General features: G+C 46.0%; 1 protein-coding gene across 3 annotated transcripts in view; it reads right to left on the bottom strand.

The window, feature by feature from the left end:
* The window catches only part of LOC126547037 (uncharacterized), a 199,023-nt gene that overhangs the window by 14,492 nt on the left and 161,130 nt on the right, over window positions 1-23,401 (bottom strand). For all 3 annotated transcript variants that reach the window (XM_050194864.3, XM_055062941.2, XM_055062942.2), the window contains 6 exons: window positions 18,437-19,479; window positions 15,112-15,180; window positions 10,989-11,106; window positions 4,508-4,587; window positions 4,367-4,435; window positions 778-880 (listed from right to left, as the gene is read on the bottom strand). In XM_050194864.3, coding sequence (XP_050050821.2) covers window positions 778-880; window positions 4,367-4,435; window positions 4,508-4,587; window positions 10,989-11,106; window positions 15,112-15,180; window positions 18,437-19,479 — 1,482 coding nt within the window. The remainder of the gene's footprint in view (window positions 1-777; window positions 881-4,366; window positions 4,436-4,507; window positions 4,588-10,988; window positions 11,107-15,111; window positions 15,181-18,436; window positions 19,480-23,401) is intronic.

Below are 23,401 nucleotides of genomic sequence, written 5' to 3'. Positions count from 1 at the left end.
TTGCAGGGGTGGGGCATGGTGGGAGAAGCGCACTTGCCGGGGCACAGCTCAGCACGGAGTTCGATACATCGATATGCCGGTGCATGGGAGTTCTATATACGCGAACAATAGTGCTATACTTTTGCATGGGATTCCCAAGGGGATTTTTCAACTGTTCGATATAGGCAATAATTCTATGTATCCGGGTTCGATATATCCAGGACCGACTGTATTTCTTTTTTTGACTAGTGAATTTGAGGTTAAAGCTTCGCACCCACATTTGTGGACACATTGGCCAAGTAGGACACAAACCTCGTTACACACGACTATATAAAGGGAACTCCCCAAGGTTAAAATTTGTAGGAATTATAACTGCCGAGCTGAATTCTGAAATTTCAGATCCTTGTTCATTAGAAAAATTATTTAGAGTGAGGAACAAGTGGGAAAACAGTAACACTGTTCCTACTTTCTTTTTCTTCTTTTTGTCTGCGGCACTGAGATATAGTACTTGCTCCACAATTGTACAGCCCAACATTGTGCTGGCACAACAAAGTATATAGAAATGTCAAACTTTCAGTTTCAGACAATAGCTTTTTTTTTTTTTTTTAAAGCAGCGAGGAGTTAAAATGCTGGCTTTCTGAATAATGTTCACCTATTAATTATGCTAGGAAATCTCTGCCGAAATTAGTTGTAAGCAGAGCTTACAAATTTACCATCTGAGATATTGTTACAGTTGCTGAAGATACTGGTATAGCTTTACACTTGCGTGCTTATTATGTAGCAAAGAGAAGAACTCACAAGCCAGTACGGGCTGGTAGGGTCGAATGCACACAGGGCCGCCATGACTTCCTGCCTCAATTTCTTCACTGTGCACTCAAATAGGTTCAGCAAGTCGACAACACTGTCACAGGAAAGCCAAAAAATGAGAGTCATGTTTCAAAAACCCTTTCTCACTCAAAATGCGTGCATCACAATGAATGTATACAATAATACACAACGAAAACATTTATTCATTCGTACATTTCAGCATTTGTTCTTTCGAAAAAGAAATGTACGGATTCCGTGACAAGGGCAAAAAGTTGCTGTTCTAGCCCGCTTGACAAAGGCCCTGAATCTATTGTACTTGGCAGCAGACATTTTGAATACATCATTCACATATGAATAAATACACTGACAGCATGCATTTTAAGGTATGCATATTAATTAATTTTTTTTATTTCCATGCGAAAATTTTCTAGAATTTTGTGATTAATTGCTTGAATCTGGAGTGGCTCAGAACGATGACACTTCCAAAATGTGTGATTAAGCTTATATATCATGTACACGAGCGAGTGATCTCCTATGTTTCCTTCAATTACACCAGACTGCACATAGCCGTCCGAGCTATTTGTGATAAACAAATCAAGCAAGCTTTCGGAATTTGTACAAATTCGTGTGCGTGCCGTAATTACGTTTCTGCAGCAGAAACGCAATTCTGCTTGTTGAGGCCGAAACTCGCTTGTTGAGACCGCAGCAGGAGGAAAGTGCCGCGTCAAGGGGCAAGGTCAGTTCGCGACCGTACAGTAGATAAAATGGAGAAAATCCGGCGGTGTCGTGCCAGGAAGAATTATACGCAAAGGTGAAGTAAGGAAGGGCAATGTCCCAGTCATGGTGGTCCTTGGAAACGCACTTGGACAGCATATCGGTAAGAGTACGGCTTAACCGCTCTGTCAGGCCATTGGTTTGAGGATGGTATGAGGTAGTCAGCTTGTGTTGAGTGGAGCAGGAACGCACAAGGTGAGCGATAACTTTCGAGAGGAAGTTACGACCGCGGTCAGTAAGCAGCTGTTGCGGGGCGCCACGAAGCAAGATAATGTCACGCAAGAGAAAGTCCGCGACGCCAGTGGCACAACTGGTAGGGAGAGCCCGCGTGATAGCGTATCGGGTGGCGTAATCAGTTACAACGGCTACCCATTTGTTCCCAGAGGACGACGTGGGAAAGGGACCGAGGAGGTGTAATCCAACACGAAAGAACGGTTCCACAGGGATGGTGACCGGCTGGAGATGACCGGCAGGTAGCCCCTGAGGTGTTTTCCGACGCTGGCAGGGATCACAGGCAGCAACATAGCGTCGGATGGAGCGAGCGAGACCAGGCCAATAGAAGCAGCGGCGGACTTGGTTGTACGTGCGGGTTACTCCAAGATGTCCTGCAGTGGGTGCGTCATGCATCTCAAAGAGCACAGTCTGTCGTAGATGTTTTGGCACGACAAGAAGAAGATGAGATCGGTCAGGTAGGAAGTTCCTTCGGTACAGAATGCCGCCCTGGAGGACATATCGGTGAACGGATGAGTCGATAGGTGTACAGCTCAGACGCTCGAAGAGTGCTCGCAGCGATAGGTCTCGATACTGCTCATCGGCAATGTTAGCGAAGGCAGACACAGAAAAAATGCCATTGGCGGTACTATTGTCGGCGTCGTCAGGCTCGTCGACCGAGTAGCGAGACAGGCAGTCAGCGTCCTTGTGTAGACGGCCAGATTTATAGGTGACAGTATACGAATACTCTTGGAGGCGTAAGGCCCAGCGACCAAGTCTTCCTGTAGGATCTTTCAGTGAGCATAACCAGCAAAGCCCGTGATGGTCTGTGACAACGGAAAAGGGTCGGCCATATAAGTATGGGCGGAAGTTCGCAACAGCCCAAACTAGGGCCAGACACTCACGCTCAGTGATGGAATAGTTGCACTCCTAGGGTGAGAGGAGCCTGCCGGCGTAAGCGATAACACGGTCGTTGCCACGCTGGCGTTGTGCCAGTACTGCGCCAATTCCGTGACCGCCGGCATCAGTACGGACTTCGGTAGGCGCAGAAGGATCGAAATGGGCCAGAACGGGAGGCTTTGTCAGAAGGTCGATTAGATGCGAGAATGCAGAGGCCTCCTTATCACCCCACTGGAAAGGGGTCTTTTTTCAAAAGCTCGGTTAGTGGTCATGCTATGGACGCGAAATTTTTGACGAAACGGTGGAAGTATGAACAAAGGCCGATGAAGCTGCACACATCCTTGACACACTTCGGAACAGGGAAATGCGTAACAGCATCAATCTTGCCTGGGTCCGGTTGCACTCCATTCGCGTCAACGAGATGTCCAAGGACGGTAATCTGGCGACGGCTGAATTGGCACTTCGATGCGTTGAGTTGCAGACCAGCTCAACGAAAAATGTCCAGGACTCGTGAGAGGCACTCAAGATGCGTAGCGAACGTTGGGAGAATACTATAACATTGTCCAAGTAGCTCAGGCACGTGGACCATTTGAAACCGTGAAGAAGGGAGTCCATCATGCGTTCAAAAGTGGCAGGAGCGTTACATAGACCGAACGGCATCACTTTGAATTGATAAAGAACGTCAGGTGTTAAAAAAGAAGTCTTCTAGGGGTAGAGATCGTCCACGGAAATCTGCCAGTAGCCGGAGCAAAGGTCAATAGAGGAAAAATAGCAAGCACCGTGGAGGCAGTCAAGGCGTCGTCAATCCGAGGTAGGGGATACACGTCTTTTTTGGTAACCCGGTTAAGGTGATGATAATCCACGCAAAAGCGCCATGAGCCATCCTTCTTTTTTTACCAGTGCAACAGGTGACGCCCATGGACTACATGACGGTTCAATAATGTTCTTGGTAAGCATTTTGCTAACTTTTGAGTGAATAACTTGACGTTCAGCCGGTGACACTCGATACGGGCGGAGATGAATAGGAGGGGCATCACCAGTATTAATGCGATGTTTAACAGCTGTAGTTTGGGCCAAAGGACGATCGTTAAAGTAAAAAATATCGTGGCGGGAAAACAGAATACGGTAGAGCTCACGAACGTGCTCGGACAGCATGTCGGGCGCAATCCTTTTCTGCGATCTGTGATAATTACAGAGTAAAGCAAGCGCTGAGAGCTCTGCGAGCACTTTTTTCGCCACTTTGTTGACACTGAAGCGAGAAGCAGCACCAATGTGAATTCGCTCGCTGCTGCGGGTGCTATCTCCAAAGCGATCGTCTCACGGGACGGACAGAGGGACAGTTTTCTCATTGGGCAAGCACAGAAATGCTTACGCATAAAAAACACGAACAGAGGGAGAAAACAACACGACTCTTCCCATGTATTTTTGGCACTTTACTCGCAGTATGTCATACCAGCAAGGCTAAATTTCTACCCTTCTCCAGTTTATTGCTAGCTTGTTTGGTCAAAGAGCACTTGAAAGCAAAGAAAAAAAGGAAAGCAAAACAAAAAAAGCAAAGCAAAGCAAGTATTTTACGTCAAATAAACCTTCACATGAAAGAGCTAATGTAAAGCCAAATGCAATTAAAATGAAACAAGACATCACCTTCTGACAGACTAATGAATGCCCCTTATCCTCGTTAAGTGTAATTTCTTACTTTTTCAATGGAAAGAGTGTGACTTGCTGAGCCAGATGTTGGCGGATCTTCACTCCAGGAACGTCATAACTGCAATTTAGGGGAACAAAGGCGAAAAATCAGTTTTCTAGAAACTAGGTACACACTTTCCCTCAGTCCTACCTGGCCATTTGATTGAAAAGCCAGCCATGGTCTTCTTTTTTCAGGACCAGTGTTGGAAAGCGGATGCGTTTGGCCTCCAGCTAAAATAGGACAATGAAAGAAAATCACTAGGAATTAGCTTACTGCACCTAGCATTTAGGTTAACGTATAATCTGCCCTGTACTTTTGTCAGCCTTCTATTAGCACTAAGAACCATGACATATTTCCACTGGTTTTCCTACTTTAGGATTGTAAAAGATACAAAATAATTTTTGTGAAACATAAAAGTGCAAAAAACAAACGAAAACAACCATATGAATCAACATATGCATGTATGGTCAACACGAAAGCAGGGTTTGTACAGAAAATTTGACTCAAAATACAAGAATTTCAAGGATGATAAAGGCCAAATTTCAAGGAAGGGGAAACAAACTTTGAATATTTACACACATACACTGGAAAATAATGAACTCTCGTTCATCTAAGCTGCAGTTCCTTGCAGCTAAGTAGTTGCCAAGTACAATACACACTTCAAGATCTTTAAAGGGGCCCCTCACCAGGCCACATAGCAAATTTTGGTTATACGCTGGAAGTTGTTACGTGACCTCTAAGGAGTGTTCTACCACAATAATTTTTCAAATCAGTTCATTAATAGCAGAGACATAAATATTTGAAACGCCACAAACTCGTTGATTTCGAGGGGGGCGTGACCGTCAACATAGACACACACTCCACTTGCACTGTTTATCCTTTGCAAGCGAAGTTACTTCCCTCCATTCTCCCACACCGGAGCCGGTGGATCGCAAGACCAATACGTTATGGGTCCTGCCACTTTTTTCCGCCCTCTATCTTGTATTTTTGCTGAATGGCACACTTCCGGTGATGGTCTTGTATGAGTTGATGCATTTGTCTTGTTTCACACAATGGATGGTTTTGCACGCTCTGCACGAGAACACCTGACTAGCGGTAGAAGTCAGTGCCACAGTCACGAGCACCGAGGCAGACGCGAGAGGATGAAAGAGCTGGAACACAGCTGAAAATGTTGGTTTCATTTTCTGCGCACGCGACTGCACTGCGTGGAAACAAATAGACGAAACATAACTACATCTCTCTTGCTACAGTGTGAAGTAAAACAAAAACATGCAGACATTCGGTTGTATGTTATATTATTTTTCTAAACATTAATTGGTCTACTGAAGCAGCAGATTCAACAAAAAGCTGATGTTGCCTTGAATAACTCTCAAAGTGGTGTGTCACTATGAGTGACATCACAGCACGGCCATGTACGTAGGCGCACTTGAGCAATTGACATCGACTCTATGGCTGGGAGTGCAGTGCCCGTGAGGAGAAGGGCAAATAGCATTTTGCTTGAAATTTAAGCTCTTCTCATGGCCTGTAGGATGTAATATTTAGCACATACGATCATTAGCACGCACTGTATCCAGTGCACTTGTCAGCTTACAATGGCCAGACCTGGTGAGGGGCCCCTTAAGTGGCTTTTCAAGCTTGACTTTCCCATTGTAATGGTGTCGATCAGCTTATGGCGACGAGTGACCACGTAGACTGGTAAAGTCTCGGGCTCTCGCGGGAGAGGAAAAATCGACACTCCATCTCTTAGCGTAGCATTCTTTTTATAGCCCTTTTGGAATGCTAGCCTGTGCCGGAGCGTGCGAGCCGCTCGTGCCTCGTGTAGACGAGAGCGTCTACGTCATGCTCATGCGATGCCGATGCTGCTTCCGCTACGGAGGGCTCCCCCCCTAGAGAGGAGGAAAATTCGACGAACGATGGAAAGTCCAAGGGACACGGCATGTCTTGGCATTCGTCTTGGATGTCACGTACGGAGGCGGCGTCGAAGGTTGCAGCAGGGTTGCGTCGCATATTGGTGGAGCCGATGGGTGCAAGTGCTTCGATGTAGGCGGGTTTGAGACGTTCCAGGGCAATTGTGTCTGAGCGGCCATTGACATTCACGACAATAGTCGTCGGACGACGTTCGAGAATACAATATGGCCCGGAGTAGTGTGGCTGCAAAGGTTTCCGCACGGCACAGTTACGCACGAAAATGTGGGCAGAGGAGGTGAGTGCGGGAGAAACGTATGGAGACCTTGCTTCTTGCAAACGTGTAGGCACGGGATACATCTGGCTGAAGAAAGCTTGCAGTTTGGCAACGTAGTCGGCAGGTGATGGCATAGTTGTTTTGGTGGTGGCGACAAAGAAATCGCACGGAAGGCATAGGTGAGTGCCGTAGACTAGCTCAGCAGAGGAGCAACCTAGGTCGCTCTTGAGTGTGGCTCTGATGCCAAGTAAGACGAGGGGCAAATGCAGGACCCACTTCTCTGGCGATTCATGCACCACAAGGGAGGTCTTGAAATGCCAGTGAAAACGTTCAACTAGTCCATTGGACTGCGGGTGGTAAGCAGTCGTGCAAAAACGTGTCGTTCCGAGTAGTTTGAGTAGCTCGTTGAAGAGTGTTGAGTCAAACTGCCGACCATGATCGGTGATTATTGCGGATGGGCAGCCGAACCTTGCTATCCATGTAGACACGAAAGCTGCTGCAACAGTGCGCGCTGAGATGTCAGATATAGGTGTAACTTCTGGCCACCGTGTATAGCAGTCGATGCATGTCAGTATGTAGCAGTAACCTTTCGAAGGTGGGAGAGGGCCGACGAGGTCCAGGTGTACGGTGTCAAAACGAGCATCCGGTGGAAGAAAAGACTTGGAAGGCAGAATGGGGTGACGCTGAATCTTAGAGCGTTGACATGACAAACAGCAGCGAACCCAATCGCAAACTTGTGCGTTTAGTCGAGGCCAAACAAAACGACTGGAAAGAAGCTTCTGTGTCGTGCATATGCCAGGATGCGACAGGTTGTGCACTGTTTCGAATAGACGTCTGCGAAGGGATGCTGGAATGTATGGTCTAGGTGTGTCGGTAGAACTGTCGCAGATGATGGACGTGCCATCTGGGGTCACAACGACGCCCTCCAATTTCAAGGATGTTGACGAATTCCAGAGTGTACGAAGTTCGGTGTCGTTGCGTTGTTGACTGGCGAGTAAGTCGACCTCGATCATGAAAGGTTCCGATGTCAATGTGGAAATGGCATTGACGCAACTCAGAACGTCGGCTGAAACGTTGTCGGTGCCCTTGATGTGACGGAACCTTGTTGTAAACTCGGAGATGTAGGCAAGGTGTAGAATCTCGCGGTGCAAGCAACAGGACGCCGAACGATTCGTTGCGTGCACAAGGGGCTTGTAGTCAGTCAAGACAGTGAATGCACGGCCTTCTAGGAAATGGCGAAAATGTCTGATAGCCAGGTAAACGGCGAGTAATTCACGGCCGAACAAGCTGTAGTGCGACTACGCAGGCTGCAGAAAAATGTGAGTGGATGCCACGCATTGTCGATGAATTGCTGCAGAACGGCACCAACGGCGGTGTTTGAAGCATCGGTCATGATGGCAGTGGGTGCGTCTGGCTTTGGGTGTCTAAGCAGCGTGGCGTCGGCGAGGGCAGACTTGACTCTTGTGAAAGCGTCGGTGGCCTCTTGAGTCCAATGAAGCACTTGTTTACATTTGTTTACCAGCAGAGCGTCTAGCGGAGCCATAAGTCGTGCGCAATCGGGAATGAATCGGCGGTAGAAATTGACAAATCCGATAAATTGGGTGAAGCTTGGTAAGTGTGGTCGGTCGGGGAAGGTTTTCGATGACGCGAATCTTGGACAGCAGTGGTCGAATGCAGTTAGCGTTGACGATATGACCAAGGAACTCGAGTTCGGGTTGACCGAATTTGCTCTTGGCAGCATTGATGACAATTCCCTTGCTGGCAAAGCATGAAAACAACAACCGCAAGTGGCGAAGATGTTCTGCGGAAGAGTTTGCGATGAGAAGGTCATCAATGTATGCAAAAACGAAAGGCAAGCCTCGGGTGACGGAATCGATGAAACGCTAAAAGGATTCGTTCACATGCGTTCCGTAAACCGAAAGGCATGCGGTGAAATTCGAAAAGACTGAAGGGTGTGGTGATGGCGGTCTTGAGAATGTCTTCTTCAGCGACTGGTAGTTGATGATAGGCACGAACGAGATCATTCTTAAAAAAGATCGTCGTACCGTGCAACGCTACCGTGAAAAAAAAAATTATGGAGTTTAACGTGCCAAAACCACTTTCTGATTATGCGGCACACCAACACTACAGTGAAGTCCTGAATGGTCGGCAGAGGGTAGCGATCAGGAACTGCAACATTGTTTAGTGCCCGGTAATCGCCGCATGGGTGCCAGTCTCCTGTTTTCTTAGGCACCATGTGAAGTGGTGATGCCGAATTACTGGAGGAAGGGCGGATGATGCCAAGTTGCAGCATGTGTTCGAACTCCGCGCGAGCAATCTTGAGTTTCTCCGGGGACAAACGCCGGGGTCGGAAATAGACTGGTGGGCCGGAGGTGACGATGTGATGGCACACGTCATGTTGCACCGGTTGCGTTCAGTCTGGCAGGCGCGTCAAAGTGGGAAGCTTGCGTAGGAGCATGGCAAAAGGTTCGTCCAACATGGCAGAAATAGGCGCGATCGGCAATGTGCCTGATGATGGGACGCCGGGAACGGATAGCTGGGTCACGAAGTCGATGAGACGGCGTCGTTGGATGTCCACAAGGAGTCCGTAGTTGTGCAAGAAGTCTGCTCCAATGACTGCATGACAGACGTCTGCAACCAGGAAAATCCAACGGAACGCTCGCCGAAGGCCAAGGTTTAGCATGACAGAGCGTGACGAGAAAACTGGAATCCTGGTGCCGTTGATGGCTTGCAAAAACAACACAGGTGTCGCTTTTCGGTCGGAGTGGTGGCCGAGGAGAATGCCGACATCAGCTCCTGTGTCGACTAAGAATTGTTGTCCCGTAACTTGGTCCGTCACGTAGAAAAGGCGACTTGTGTGTTGGGCCGGACCATCACAGTTAGAGGTCAGCCCTGCCTGTTTCCCTGCCAAGCGCAGGGACGCCGACAGTGATGAGCATCGTTTCCAAAATGGCGGTGGTAGTAGCAAACGCCAGACATTGTAGCTGATGTTTCATTGCGGGTGCCCGTGCGTCTTGATCTGCTGGAACTACGGCTGCGTGGGCGACGAGATGACCGTGTGGCGATGTTCCGCTCCACAGATGATGCGTTCCAGGCACTCACACGAGGAGTCGAGCGGAGATTGCACTGCGAAAGAGCAGGGAAGGGTTTGCAGGATGGTTGTATTGTCAACCAGAGACGATGCCGTGGCTGCGATGGTTGGGGTGGCTACTTCCATGACTTTGTTGGCCAAGGTGGCAAGTCCGGTAAGGTCCATGGTAGAGGCTGTCGCCAGGACCATCTGCACGTTAGCCGGGAGTCGTTGCAAAAACAATTCGCGCAACAGCGCGTCGTCGATGGATCTCGCATTGTTTCCGAGCAGCTGGGTCATTCGGCGAAGAAGTTGACTACGGCGTCAGTCGCCTAGTTCCTCAGTGGATAGAAGCTGCTAGATTCAAGAATGCTGTGAAGCTGTTGTGCGATGTAGCAGGGCTGCCTTGCGATCGTCATAGGCAGCGGTAGACAATGGGGAGTTCAACATATCTGCTACCTCGTCGATGGCGGCGGGTGAGAGTGGTGCGACAGCATAATGAAACTTTTTGAGGCTTGAGAGCGGATACCAGCGACTTGAAATTGTGATTCGGCCTGAAGAAACCACGCCGAAGGATGCTAGTCCCAGTACTGTGGGAGGCGCACAGCGATGGCCTAACAGGAGGGCTCACCGCGTTCCTCAGAAGGGTTCTGGCCTTGAGCTCTCGTAGCATTGGTCTGGTCCATGGTCGTCTCTACCACAGGAGCGTATGGCAGTATCACGTCCGCGGTCACCAAACTGTGGCGACGAGCGACCACGTAGACCGAAAAAGTCTCAGGCTCTCGCAGGAGAGGAAAAACCAACACTCCATCTCTGTCCGTGTCCGTGATTACAAGCAGTTGTCCATGATTACAAGCAGGTGAACTAGATGCAAAGGCATGGCAGTGGAAACAAATATCCATGCTAATTGGATCATGTTTGTAGCAGAAGTTGGATGCTTCCAGCGCCAGCACTTGTTTGACGAAAATATCTGGCCAGGTCAGGTGGTTGTCTGGCACATCTTTTTTACATCGAGCATTCGAAAGAAAGTAGAGCTGAAGAAGAAGCGATACCATGTTACATTTTCTTACCATTAGTATAACTTATGAATTGCAAAAAGCAAATCATTAACAGTTATGGGCTCTGTACACTAGTAGCTTCTATTACTAACTTGTACATGTCTGGAAGAGAGACAGCACAAAAAAGACAGTGCTCAGTGTCACTTGCACCCTATCTCCCTTCTGGATATGTACAACTCTCAAGTGTAACCTGTAGATTATTTACTTGCATTTTCAAGCAAAAGAAGAAACCATCCAAAGAAAAGGATCCTGAGGATTGCACATTACCTCATATCTGTAAACAGGCATGCTGTATGTGAACAGCAGAAAGGACACATGTACCTTTTGCAGGATCACATCTGAGGTCCATCCAAGGAGCTGACAAACATTAGCAGTAGTTATGTATGGCACTTGCTCATAATTGAGGATCACCAAGCAGTAGCCAGACTTGAGGTATTCCCTGAAAAAGAATGTAGCAATGGAAGATGTTAAAGTATCAAGGATTGTTTTATAATAAACTAAAGCGTGACTAAGCTACTGTTACTTCTGAAGAAAGTGAACACCATTTAAAAGATTATAAACCGGAACGTAATCCATCATTAGAATTCCAACAGGTGAGCAGGAACATCACGTGCTTGAAACATTACTCCCAAGTGGCACTAGTCTCAGTCGCCTCACAAGTTAAAATTTTTCCTTGTAAGAGCAGTTTTGTGGAACTTTACTTTTGTCCCCAGGGTGCCAATTCACATAAGTAGAGAAGAAGTTTAAGAAAGTATGATTACGTACATACGCAGCACACACACAAATACACCAACACTGTTGTCTGCCGTTTATTCAACCTGACAAAGAGTCTGAATTATCCAGCAAATTTAATTAAAAGAGGAGGCAGAAAAAGATGCCCAAACAGACTGCTGCTCTATTTGGCAGCATGTACTGCCAGTCTATCCCAAATATGATGGGCATCTGTATTTCATGGGTTCAAAGTAAGAAGTAATCTGCATTTTTTTACCATTAGTATAACTACAACTTGTGAATGTGAAAGCACATCATTGATAGTTATATGCAACAAATTTTATGAGAAAAATGTAGCATGCCTCCAATTCTGGCAACTGGGAAAGGATGAAACCTGCAGAACTTTCCTTACAATTTTAATGTTCATCTTTGTCATTGTCAGAGACCTCTATCACTATCGGCCACAACATATCCTCCATGCAGTCCATTGCATTCGATACTTAAATTTCTCAACAACGCAGCGACCATCATGAACTTGAAAGTGACACATACTTAGACTAAGCACTTCACCAGTTCATCCGGCAAAGCACAAAAGACTTCGAACACGCTAAAAACATGTGACGCAGCTTTGTTACCACTAGCTTAATATGTGAAAAACTGCTCTTTCGAATGAACTTTTTTAAATCAGTGCATTACCATTACCAGCCTACAAAGTTATTTGCACTTAATGTCTATTGTCGGCAATCTCGAACAACTTTTTATCACTAAGAGCCACACATAGCACTTTTAGCTGTCCATTACTTTTGATATTGTTACGAGTTTCTTAAACCACTTTGCTACAATTGCAAACAGGATGGTGGTTCATGCCTCAACTAACCATTTTGCAAGTTCTACCTGCAATGCATGCAAGTTTCTGGAGACAATGCGACAGTGCTGCAGCTAACATAGCATGTAATTTATTTTTTAAATGAGTTTCCGTAATTAAAATTTGATATCACTACATTGTTGTTACCATCCAAAACAAATGCTTGTTTGCCACAATCTTGCGATGACAATGCTGATGACGCTAGCTCTGATGGTAGATTGTTGCTAGTGCCAACATGCTTTGTATCTCATTGAAATGTGCAGGTAATTTCTAAACCAATTTTCTTGAAAAACAAAAGATGAGCATCAGAATTGAGCAAATGTGGTAATCATTCAATGTGAACTGCTGTTTTACCAGTTGGCAGTTTACCAGAAGCATGCATCAAACAGTTTGCAACAATCTTTTATATGCATTTTTTTAGCAGGTTTAGCGATGGATATGTCAAAAGTGGCAATAGCCTTAGGGTTTCTGCTAAGCAGATGGTTCCACTACAGTTTGGCTTCAATATTGTAATGGGTGGCTCTAGGCATTGGTGCGCACCCTCAAGCAGCTGCTGGTAAAGCATTATGGGAATCGTAATGAGAAGGTGTTCATTCTGCTTCACTTGCAGCCACCCACTTAAGATGTGCCTCATCTAACTGGAGTCTACTCATTACATAGTTCAACAAAGATAAGCATGACTGAAGTGGTCACAGAATGGTGTGCAGGTACCGCAGCCATGGCATCTCCGCGCAATGGTTCACCTAGTGTATTCGTGCCTCCGAGGCCGCTTTTCGACTGCCGGGTATATGCAGCGAAGTTCGAGAGTCATGACCTGCTTTTGCTAAATGCACAAAACACACAGCCATGACACACTGTTGAGAAGAGTGTGGCACAATGATTTTTATGTACACTACTACTTTGTTGCATTTCAGCTGTCCCTATGCACAAATACATTCCGGCCATAATCACATTTTGGCAGGATTTGGCGCATAAACAATTTCTCGTGGAGCTCTTCGCAGAGTGTGTTATGCACTAGAATATTCCTCATTCTGATTAGAATACTTAAAATTTTATTTTTAATAGATATCTGTGAATGTGTCTTTTAATGCTATTTGACAAGTTACCTGGGACCACCGCCAGATTGCACGTAAACATTGCCTGCTGCTGGCATTTACTTCTAAGCATTTACTGAAAAATACAATTGGTATATATTAGCAACAGCTGCGAGGTTCCTGTGAGTGTTTTTCATCTGCAAGAGCACGCGAGAAGACAAAACGCTGTGCAACCCCTATTAATTGCAGCAGCTGCCCGACAATGTTCACAAACCTTCTGCATGTTTTGAGGGCACATGACTTCTCAAACATTTCTCACAGAATGGAAGTTGCGTCGGCAAGTGTAGCTGAAGAGCCCGTGAACCAGTTGGGTGTGACAAAATGCTTGGTTAGTTCAAATATTCGAAAATAATGAACAGTTCCTATTTAAATACGAATACTAGTTGCTGTGCAGTAATCGATTTGTATTCAAAAGCTCAAATATTCACCCACCCCTACTTTAAATATGAAAATGGTGCTGAAAGGTGACGAAACTGAAATGTGATGCTGTGGTTCAGGAAGAAGTAAATCTTCAGCGGTGAAGAAGTGGTGGCGCTGGCTAACACTCACAGGGTTCTACTAGGACACATAAATACCCAAGAAAGTGGATGGGGAAACAGCGCCGCGGTAGCTCAATTGGTAGAGCATTGCACGCGAAATGCGAAGGTTGTGGGTTCGGTTCCCACCTGCGGCAAGTTGTTTTTTCATTCACTTTAATTTCCATTAACCCCCTTTCTTCTCGTTTAGGTGGGGCAATTAAATTAGGAAATTCACAGGTGCTAGTTGGAATTGATTGGCGCAGGACAGGGGTAATTGGGCATCTTAGGGAGAGGCCTTCGTCCTGTAGTGGACATAAAATAGGCTAGTGGTGGTGATGATGATGACTGTGTCCCATGACAATTGCCCCTTCCCACGCTTGTTAAGCTTCACCGCAATGCTACACATATGCCTCACCGCATCACAGTGCTGTGCTGAGGCGGAGCTACCTTTCGGGAACCGGCATTATGCAACGCACCGTGCTTTCCAAGTTTCGAAGGCAATCACGATTACAGAGGCGAATTCTTTCGATGAAAAACACAGCACCGAACGGCAAGAACCTTCATAGCAAACGTCGAAGCAGCTGGGCTTCGCGTTGCCATGGTGGTGGCTATGGCTGCCAGTGGATCTGCATGTGAGAGCGCTGGTTCGAGGCAGCGAGATAAAACGGCAGTGTTAGCTCTGATTAAAGCCGCTTCGGACCTGCGTCGCGCAAAAAGTCCAGAAAATCGGACGGCGAAGGATTCTTGCATCCGAAATTTCAGACATACTTATACATTGACTCTATGGGGTATGTGGTGCCGCGAAGCCGTTCGCATTATTGCACATGTCCCAAAAATGAGGCGTCCGGAAAATCGGCCGTTGACTGTACACTGGCAACTCCTCCAGCTGACGACACGGCGTCGAAGACAATTCGTTAAGATTCCTCTGTTACTCGAGCCAGCATTTGGGCGACTTTCATTCCCTTTCAATAAAGTGACAGCTAATTTTCCCTGAGAAGCACAAATTCCCTGAGTTTTCCCTGAGTATTTCCAGACTATTCAAAATCCCTGAGAATTCCCGGTTTTGCCGGTTGGTAGACACCATGGTAATCACCTTTGTAGCTGGTTTCTAAGCATGCAGCAGTACAAAATGTACATTATGGCATCTGAATTGATGCCACTCGTACAAATGCAGGTGAAACTGGAGATAAAACAATGCATTCAAGTAGTTTTCATTTTTTCCGCATGCTGAGTACAAACACAAAGCAAGCACTTACGGTTTGACAGCACGAGCAGGGCAAGGTCCATCCAGCTCTCGTCGAAGCACAGACATGAAGTCCTCCTCGCTGTTTTGAAAACAATAAAAACAGCTTGAAAACAATTATTTAGAGAAAAGAATTAAGTGCCAAAACCACAATCTGATTATGAGGTACACTGTAGTGGGGGGCTGTGGACTAAGCCAATGAAATGTGGCCACCGCAGCCACAATCAAAACCGCTAGAGGAGTAGGTGTGCCGACCGACCTGTCTGGAGTGTAGTTAACCACTTCTCCGCATCATAATGCAAAAGTCATGATGTGGAGTGGTGCTGTGCTCAGTAGAACAGCGCTTAGCAGCACATGTCGTCAGGTACTTGTGGCTGATGGCGCAAAATAAATAAAACATGCATAGTGAAAAACTGTCACCTGAAGCCACCAGTTTGTGCGCAATGAGCAGATCTGGGTCTATGTTATTGCATGTTTGCAAGTTTCTAAAAGATGCAGTTTTTACGCTGAAAAGGTGAGCGGCATATCATTAGCGGAAGCTCATTTCTGAAGCCTAATAAGCAGAGTTTGCACCAAATAGTGGCAGTATTCAGGCGTCAAAGAACATCAACATGCACATTTATCTCTTCACTCTTAACTGTAAGTCAGGGGAGCCCAAAGCAGCATTGTTCTCAGTGCCGACAAAAGACACCCCTTGTGGACGAAGGATGCTTTTAGAACAGTTCCTCATGCGTGATTTCACCCATGTGGTAGACAAACAGAGGTTTACCAAAAACGCGATAATATGGTGCTTCCGCTGAACTCTTATGACGCCCAAGAAAAGAAGAGCAAACATTATTTGGGACTGTGATCACACAACAATGAAAAATCACAGCAACAAGCTGTAAACGAAGCCTGCACAAACTGCAACGCCAGGACTTCTGTGCCGGCACTTGCAGTGCTTGCCATCCTGTATGTGTTGCCACTGGATCTGGCATGGAAGGTTCCCTGGCTGCCACATTTTCTCTTTGTGCAAAATTAGTTTGCAACATCACCCTCCATAATGTTTGGTTGGAAATGTGTGAATTTACATGCAAGGAACTGACGACTGCACCCCGTAAATCTGCAAAAAGGCAAGTTCACTTGTTGCTGAAATAGACCAAATGTTGCCAGCTACAGCATCAATGGTTATAAAGATTTTTCCTTATGCTTTAAGAAAAGCAAACAACAACAAGACTTAATTACACAGGAGCTGCAAATTAAGCCCTAAGCGTAACATTCTTGCTCCAAATGGAATTCTTATGCACCAAGTTTCCTTGGTGGTTATCATTGTGCTGCAGATGATGAGGTTGTGAGTTCGTTTACCTGCCGTGGCAGACGTGTTCCAGTAGGGTCAGAATGCGAAACGCTTGTACTTAGGTTTAGGCCCCTGTTCCTCAGGCAGTCAAAAAGTAATCCAGAGTTCCCCACTGTGGCGTCTCCCATAGCCCTTGTGTTAATTGCCTCTGGTCATTGAACCTCATTATTTATTTGATTCAAACAATACTTAGCTACACCAAATCTACGAAAACTTCACACTAGTTCACAGGCTTTGACTCCAAAGTAACTCTCACTTACTCAAAACAGGTAGAACTGCAGTGTGACGTTTGTGCAGAGAAGCTGGAAAAATATTTTGCAGTACTTTATGTTTTATAACAATAGCAAAATTTCCCATATAGCTCTGTTTGCACTTCTCAGAATGGTATTTGAAGCATGCATTATAGCTGAAATCAACAGCAGTGATATCCTCAAACACACCTCTTGTCTACACAATAATCGTCCCTGCATATGGATGATGACGTGTGCAGGAGCACCGTTCTAACATCAGTGCCGTTCTTGCATCATGATAAGGAGAAGTGGCGAGCTACGCTCAGTCGGCACAACTACTCCTCTAGCCAGCATACCTGCGCCATCGTGCTTAGCAGCACAACGCCATAGCCACTGAGCTACCGCAGTGCATCTAACAGCAGTTTATTAGACAATTTCTGCTTTTGTTTTATTTTGCTGTATGCACGCGTGATTGCAGTTGTCAATAAATAATTAGCAAATTTTCAGAAATGCAACTTGCCAATAATTCTAAAAAAAGTATTTATCTTTACTGTTAGAAGATTGGACCTATGGCCCACATGCCACAGATAACTGTTTTACATGCAGGAGGTTAAGAATTGCAGGGAATACACACAGGCATGCGAAGATACCAGAGCTTCAGTTTCACAGTGTAAGCTGTTATGGGCTCAACCCAATAGCCGTTTCAGTTGGCAATGTTGTGCACTGCTGAAGCCGCCATCTGTTGCACTCTCACCAGGTGCGATGAAAAAAATATCCAGTTCCTGCCGGTATTGAACCAGAGCCCTCTGTGCAGGAGTCAGCTACTCTACCACTGTGTCACGCCAGCGCTTGCTAGCTCCTGCGGAAACATGCGCTATACAGGCATCCTAGGGCATGAGGAGTCATGCGATGCGAGATGGGTGCCACATAGCATCGATATGTGCACACTTGACATTGCAGTTTCATTGTATTCCACCAGGTGGCCCACCATGTAGCAGTCGCATCGTAACGTACCACTTGTCACACAATGTGAGATGCATGCTGTGTAGCGCCGATACATGCAAACCTTGCATTGCAGTTTCATTGTATTCCATCAGGTGTCACGAAACGTAGCAAAGTTGCATCGTATCATGCCACGATGTGACCCATGCGCCACACTATCTCGATACCCATGTTTACTCTTCGATATACGTTATGCCGTCTCCTCGCAAGGTACAAACCGGTGCTAAATAAGCAAACTGCAGCACTCTGTGCATGGCTACAACCAGGCAATGACGGGCTCAGCAGCCCTGCTGCATGTCCTTTGCAACCTACTTTTCACATCATAAAGCACACTTGAGTGTGTTTAATTAAATGTGTGCAAATTAAAAAACTATGTCGCATATAATCAGTACTTGCAGTTACAGTCTTCAAGCAGTTTACGACAGTCTTCTATGGAGCCAGCTTATCCTCCAGCTTATGCTGTGACTGAGCTGCATGTGCCGCATAGGCCAGGGACTTTTTGTTATCCAGCAATATTATGAAACATAATATCTCAGGTGAATTTTATTTTTAATTTATGTTCACTTTTAGGGCTGCTGAAGCATTTAAGGGATAAAATACAATTGTGATGGCCCAGTCATATTGAAATGACATCTTTAAAATATCTGTCTGCAGGGCAGCAACAAAAGAGCAGACAAAACATTTGAAAGCTTTTTTTTTTTTTTTTTTTTTTTTTAACAAAGACGTAGAGAAGGCTCTAAATGTAACGAGCGAGAGATAAATGTGCTTACTCCTCAACAGTCGTACAAGGCTCATCGGCTGAGCATTCAGGCACCTGACTCAGTGGTGCTTCAGGAGCTGACGTCACAGAAGTTTCCACTGATGGCTGGGGTTCCTGAAGTGGATACAGGTGAGCAGGTGGTGTCATGTGGAAGAGCATGGCAGGACCCGATGTTGGCTGCACAAATGGTTCAAAAGGAGGTTGCACAGCAGGACTAGCAGTTGGCTGTACAGCAGGCTCTCCACCCGACTGCGCAGGATCTTGTACAGCTGACTGTGGGCACGGTTGCACAGCTGATGCAGCAACAGCTGGTTCGGGGCATTTAAATGACTGAGCAGCTGGCTCTCCACTTGAATGAGAGGCAGCCTGTGATGATGGCTGCATGGTTGTTTGTGCCGTTGATTCTGTAAATTTCTGCACAGTTGAGGAAGCAAACGATGGCCCATGGATTCGTCTTAATCGGATATCTTCCTCTTCTGCAAGCTTTTTCCAGTCTTTGGGGGGTGCAATCCCTCGGCGTTGACATACAGCAACCATTTCACGCATGTAATTCTTAGTAGGCTGTCGCGGCATAACAAACTTGCGAGGGACATCCTCAGGATGATGAGGTATAGGCCTTCGTATGCTACAGGCAACTGGCTGTGGTGCTCTACGCTGGACTAGTGGTGCAAATGGCATGCCCTTCATTTGCTCAGCTTGGTCAATCGTCGGAGCATGAGCACAGTCTTGGTCCAGTGCCTGAGCATGATTGATTACTTGTGAATTGGATGCAATGGTCTGGTCACCAGGCTGAGCATGGTCACATGACTCAGCTTGGTCAGATGGCTGAGAACTGTGAGCTGTCACAATGAGATGGGCTGGTTGAGGCATGAGGCCTCCTTGCAGGTACTGGTCGGCTAGAAAAGGGTAGTGGGATGGGTGTTCTGCAGCTGTTGGTCGTTGGGCTGTGGTATCACTGCCACTGTTCACTGATGAAGGTTCATTTGGAATGCCATCATCCTCTTGTAGGACTGTGGAAAATGGCTCACCTTCCATAAGCTGCGCCATTATTCGCTAGAGGTAAAGAGCAAGGGTAACAATGTATGATTTAGTAAAAATAGTGCTGGTTAGGTGCAAACAAATTTCAATACAGACGTTCAATACATGCTTACATGCAAACTAGACAACCAATAGACGTGCACAAATGAGATTATGCAGCTAATTTTTGCTGTCAAAAATAGCGCACAATAGAGGCGCACTGATCGTGTGGGGGGAAGTGTATCCCCCACCTTCTCTTTCTTGCGGCAAGGGTCACATGCGCATTCCATATTGATGGATGTGCTTTACTAACTTTCACTACACTACAGTTGTGCAATGTGGTGAAAGGACGCAAGAATTTTAGCAAGTACAAACAATGTGTCATTACAATAAAGTTTGGCAGTGCCACCAGGACACAAAATGAGCAAATGGTTCCAACTTCGTTGTGCCACTGCCCCCTTGGGTGCCTTAGAGATCCTGCCCTCAGATGCTCTCCTGAGGCCTCCATTTGTCAGCATTAAATTTCTGCATAGTAAATGATGTCACTGCAATACATATCTGTACTGCAGTGAACTTAGTCACATGGCCACTTTCGAGTGCAATCAAGCTTGATTTGCATCAATATTCTTGACCGTGATTGGCTCCCTCCCCTGCTTGCGCAAAGGAGCCAATCGCAAGACTAAGAAACTTAATCCCGATCAGGCTCGATCTGAATTGTAAGTGCACTGTGCGACACACGTATTACTAAAGGACATTCACCATTATGGAATGCATAATGCACCTTTGCACCGCCACTTGCCCCCAAACCTGACGGATGAGATTATTGCGACAGCCTGCATTGAGGCCAGAGATAAAACAACACGTTCAATGAATCATTGCAGCCTGCTAACCAGACCCGACCCATCCGCATTTACATGTGCACTTATATGGGTCAGGTAGGGCTGGGTCAATCTACCCCATGCAATGGGCTGGCTCCATCCTGCCTACGCCACTGTATGCCAGCATTGATGGGAAGTGGTAGGATATGCCGGTAGTGCTACTCAAGCAGTGTTGGTACTCATTAATGGCACAATCAGTCTAAGGCATTTTGTACCTCGCAAGGAGAGCACAGAACTCTGGGCGCCCACTCACAAACACACACACAAAAGCATCATTACAAAGGCACTCACATGCACCACCAAGCAATTATGGGCACCACGGCTTATGGCCGCTAGATCCAACTACAGGTGGCGCCACCGTCAGTGCCTCCTCTAACCACAGCCAGACTGGACTCTAGGTGCGCGCAAGTGGGAAGTGCAGTCAGGCCGTGCTCTTACTATACTCTGTTCTTGCTTAACTTGACAAACGGGGAAGGCTGAGAGCGCTGTGGGCCAATAGTATCGTGGTAGAACGCCATGCGACTTCTCTCAGTGTATCACTCTGGCCGCCGCCGTGGCAAGAAGTGGAGGCTGTTGTCTGCTCAAAAAAAAAAAAAAAAAAAAAAAAAAGCCACAGTGCAGACATTTTAGACTCCTGTCTAAGTGGTGTATGCACTGCGTGTGCCTGCGTATTTGGCAACCCAACCTCCTTGTCTGTGTGTGCCCAACCATGGCCGGACTGGACTGCATGTGGAGCGCGTAGTCCAGTCCTGCCATGGCCCAGCTTGTTTCCAAATCAAAAAGCCAGGTGGCGCCACATGTACGTTGGAAAAACAAAACCTGTGAGTAATGAGATCGAGAAAAATTGTTTTGAAAAAAAAAAAAACATTCACATTAGGAGAGAGAAAAAAAAAACGGACAGAAAGACCATGAACTATGTAAGTGGATGGCTCTTTCCAGTGTGGAGTGCAGACGTCCTGCAGCCTTCACTGTGTGCCAAGTTAGGGTGAAACAGGGTACATAAAGGAGGTCACAAGGAAGGCATTGGTGTGGATAGGCACGCACTGGAATATACGCGGCGACGCTTTGCTGTGAGCGGTTAGAGCCGATTGCCTGTTAATGAAACGACTTGACTGTAGTGAACTATTAGAATATGTCGCCAATGCCACATTCTTGCATGAAACACGCAGAACATCCCAATATAGAAAGCGTAAACTGTCATTCAACAAGGGACTGGCACTCAGTAACACTCAAGTTTTTTAATTGGCGTTTTCCCAGCATGTTCGGCTTGCATTCAGCATACTGTTGGCATTGATGTTACGCAATCCAACTAATGTAGCACTTCCTGCTAATCTTATACTAGTCTTATACTAATCTTATACTTCACCACTTCTAAGAAAGGCTAGATCTGCTTAGAGCTAGCACCAACCTCCTCATGCTCCTCACTGCTTCTACGCATACATATACATTTTTTTTATTCCCATACGAAACGCAACACATTTACTAAATTCAGTCAGGCAAATTTCGCCAATGTGAAAGACCACTCATTAGCAGGATTTAACTACTGCTTCATGTGCACTTTTTTGCAGTAACTGTAAAAACACAGCACTTAAATACAGAGCTGTCTCTGCATGGTTTCTTGCATGATAGTGATAGTTAATGTGTTTTAGAAAATATTGGCCGCTACCGCCCGTCAAGAAAACTCCACACAAAGGACGATTTGTAAGTAAGATAATTTCTCTGTAGAGAGATCACAACAATATAGTAAAAGGACAGCATAGCCACAGATAAGGTTCGTTGTGTAACACTAATGGTACATTCTACTGGTCGCTATCGACCAGTCTGAAGTGCTCTTGCGGCGCGGTTTACATTCGCCTGGTTGAAATTGAGCATTCAGAACACATTTTCTTGGTTCATTTATAGTGCTGCACTCCAACTTCTATCTGGGAGCACGACTGAGATAAAACATCACGTGGCTACTCCGATTCCTCTGCAAGCAGCTATAGTGTGTTCAGAAGGGACATGCTTTCTTTGGCTTTTCTCTAGAGATCTCCGCATCACTGCAAACAGAGTTGGAGCGCGGTAGGAACCAGTCCAAGTGTGGTGAGTATGTGAGTGGTTCGTGGGAGTATGTGAGTGGTTCAGATTTTTTTCTACTGCTGAGTGACCTTCATGACTTATAGCCTATATACTTAGACATATCATATGTATATAAGAGATTATGCGCCACATCATCCATGTTTCACTGTAACAAGAATTGTGTTAAATATCACATCACAACAAGGAGTCACTAGAGGAGCACTGCGTCCACGTCTCACAGCACCACTTGGTTTGTTTAAAACGATGCCAAATGCTTTTTGTGAAGTGCTTGAAACAATAAGCGGCAACGAAATCTAATTGTGGCAAACAAAGGGTGCAACGATCACACGGCATGTGACTTCAATGAAATCATTACAGCGTAAAGACTATACACTGTCAAGGAATGCATACCAGTATTTACAACTGCGCTAATACCATGGAACAATCTTCAGAGGATATGCATGGTGTATGCATACATGTAAACCCGGAGTGCTATTCTGTCAAATTCCGCCATGCTGTCAAATTTGGTAATGGCAGTATTTGACAATGTCCAGAATAGCCTGTCCATAGTGGTATGCTAAGTGGCTAGCAGAGGGCACGAGCTGCCATCTACATTACGTATGGTTATGTCAGTGTACACCAGGTGGCGACTCCAGTCGATCTCACGGCCAGTGCAAGGATGTTACGTACAGGGACGTGCATATTTAGCTTAATCTCAGAAAAAACATTTTGCGCTTACCGCAGCTGCACTGTTTTTGCTCAAATTTTGCATTTTATGGTCAAAATTGTTAAATTTAACACTTAGCAAAGTTACTTGCCTGGTTCTTAATCTAAGGGGCCCTGAAACACTTCTAGACGAGGCTCCTGTGAACATGTGAGCCAAATATTGTTGCATGCATGTCGAAGGCAAGTTATAATCTCGCGTCAAAAACCATAAAATCACTTGTGCTCCCCTTCGCAATTACGTCAGCAGTTACGAAGAAAGCCTCAGCAAGTGGCCCAACAGGTATTCGTGTATTTTG

Source organism: Dermacentor andersoni, chromosome 1 (assembly GCF_023375885.2).
Source record: "Dermacentor andersoni chromosome 1, qqDerAnde1_hic_scaffold, whole genome shotgun sequence".
Classification (NCBI taxonomy): Eukaryota; Metazoa; Arthropoda; class Arachnida; order Ixodida; family Ixodidae; genus Dermacentor; species Dermacentor andersoni.
This window is presented reverse-complemented; position numbering and strand designations above follow the sequence as displayed.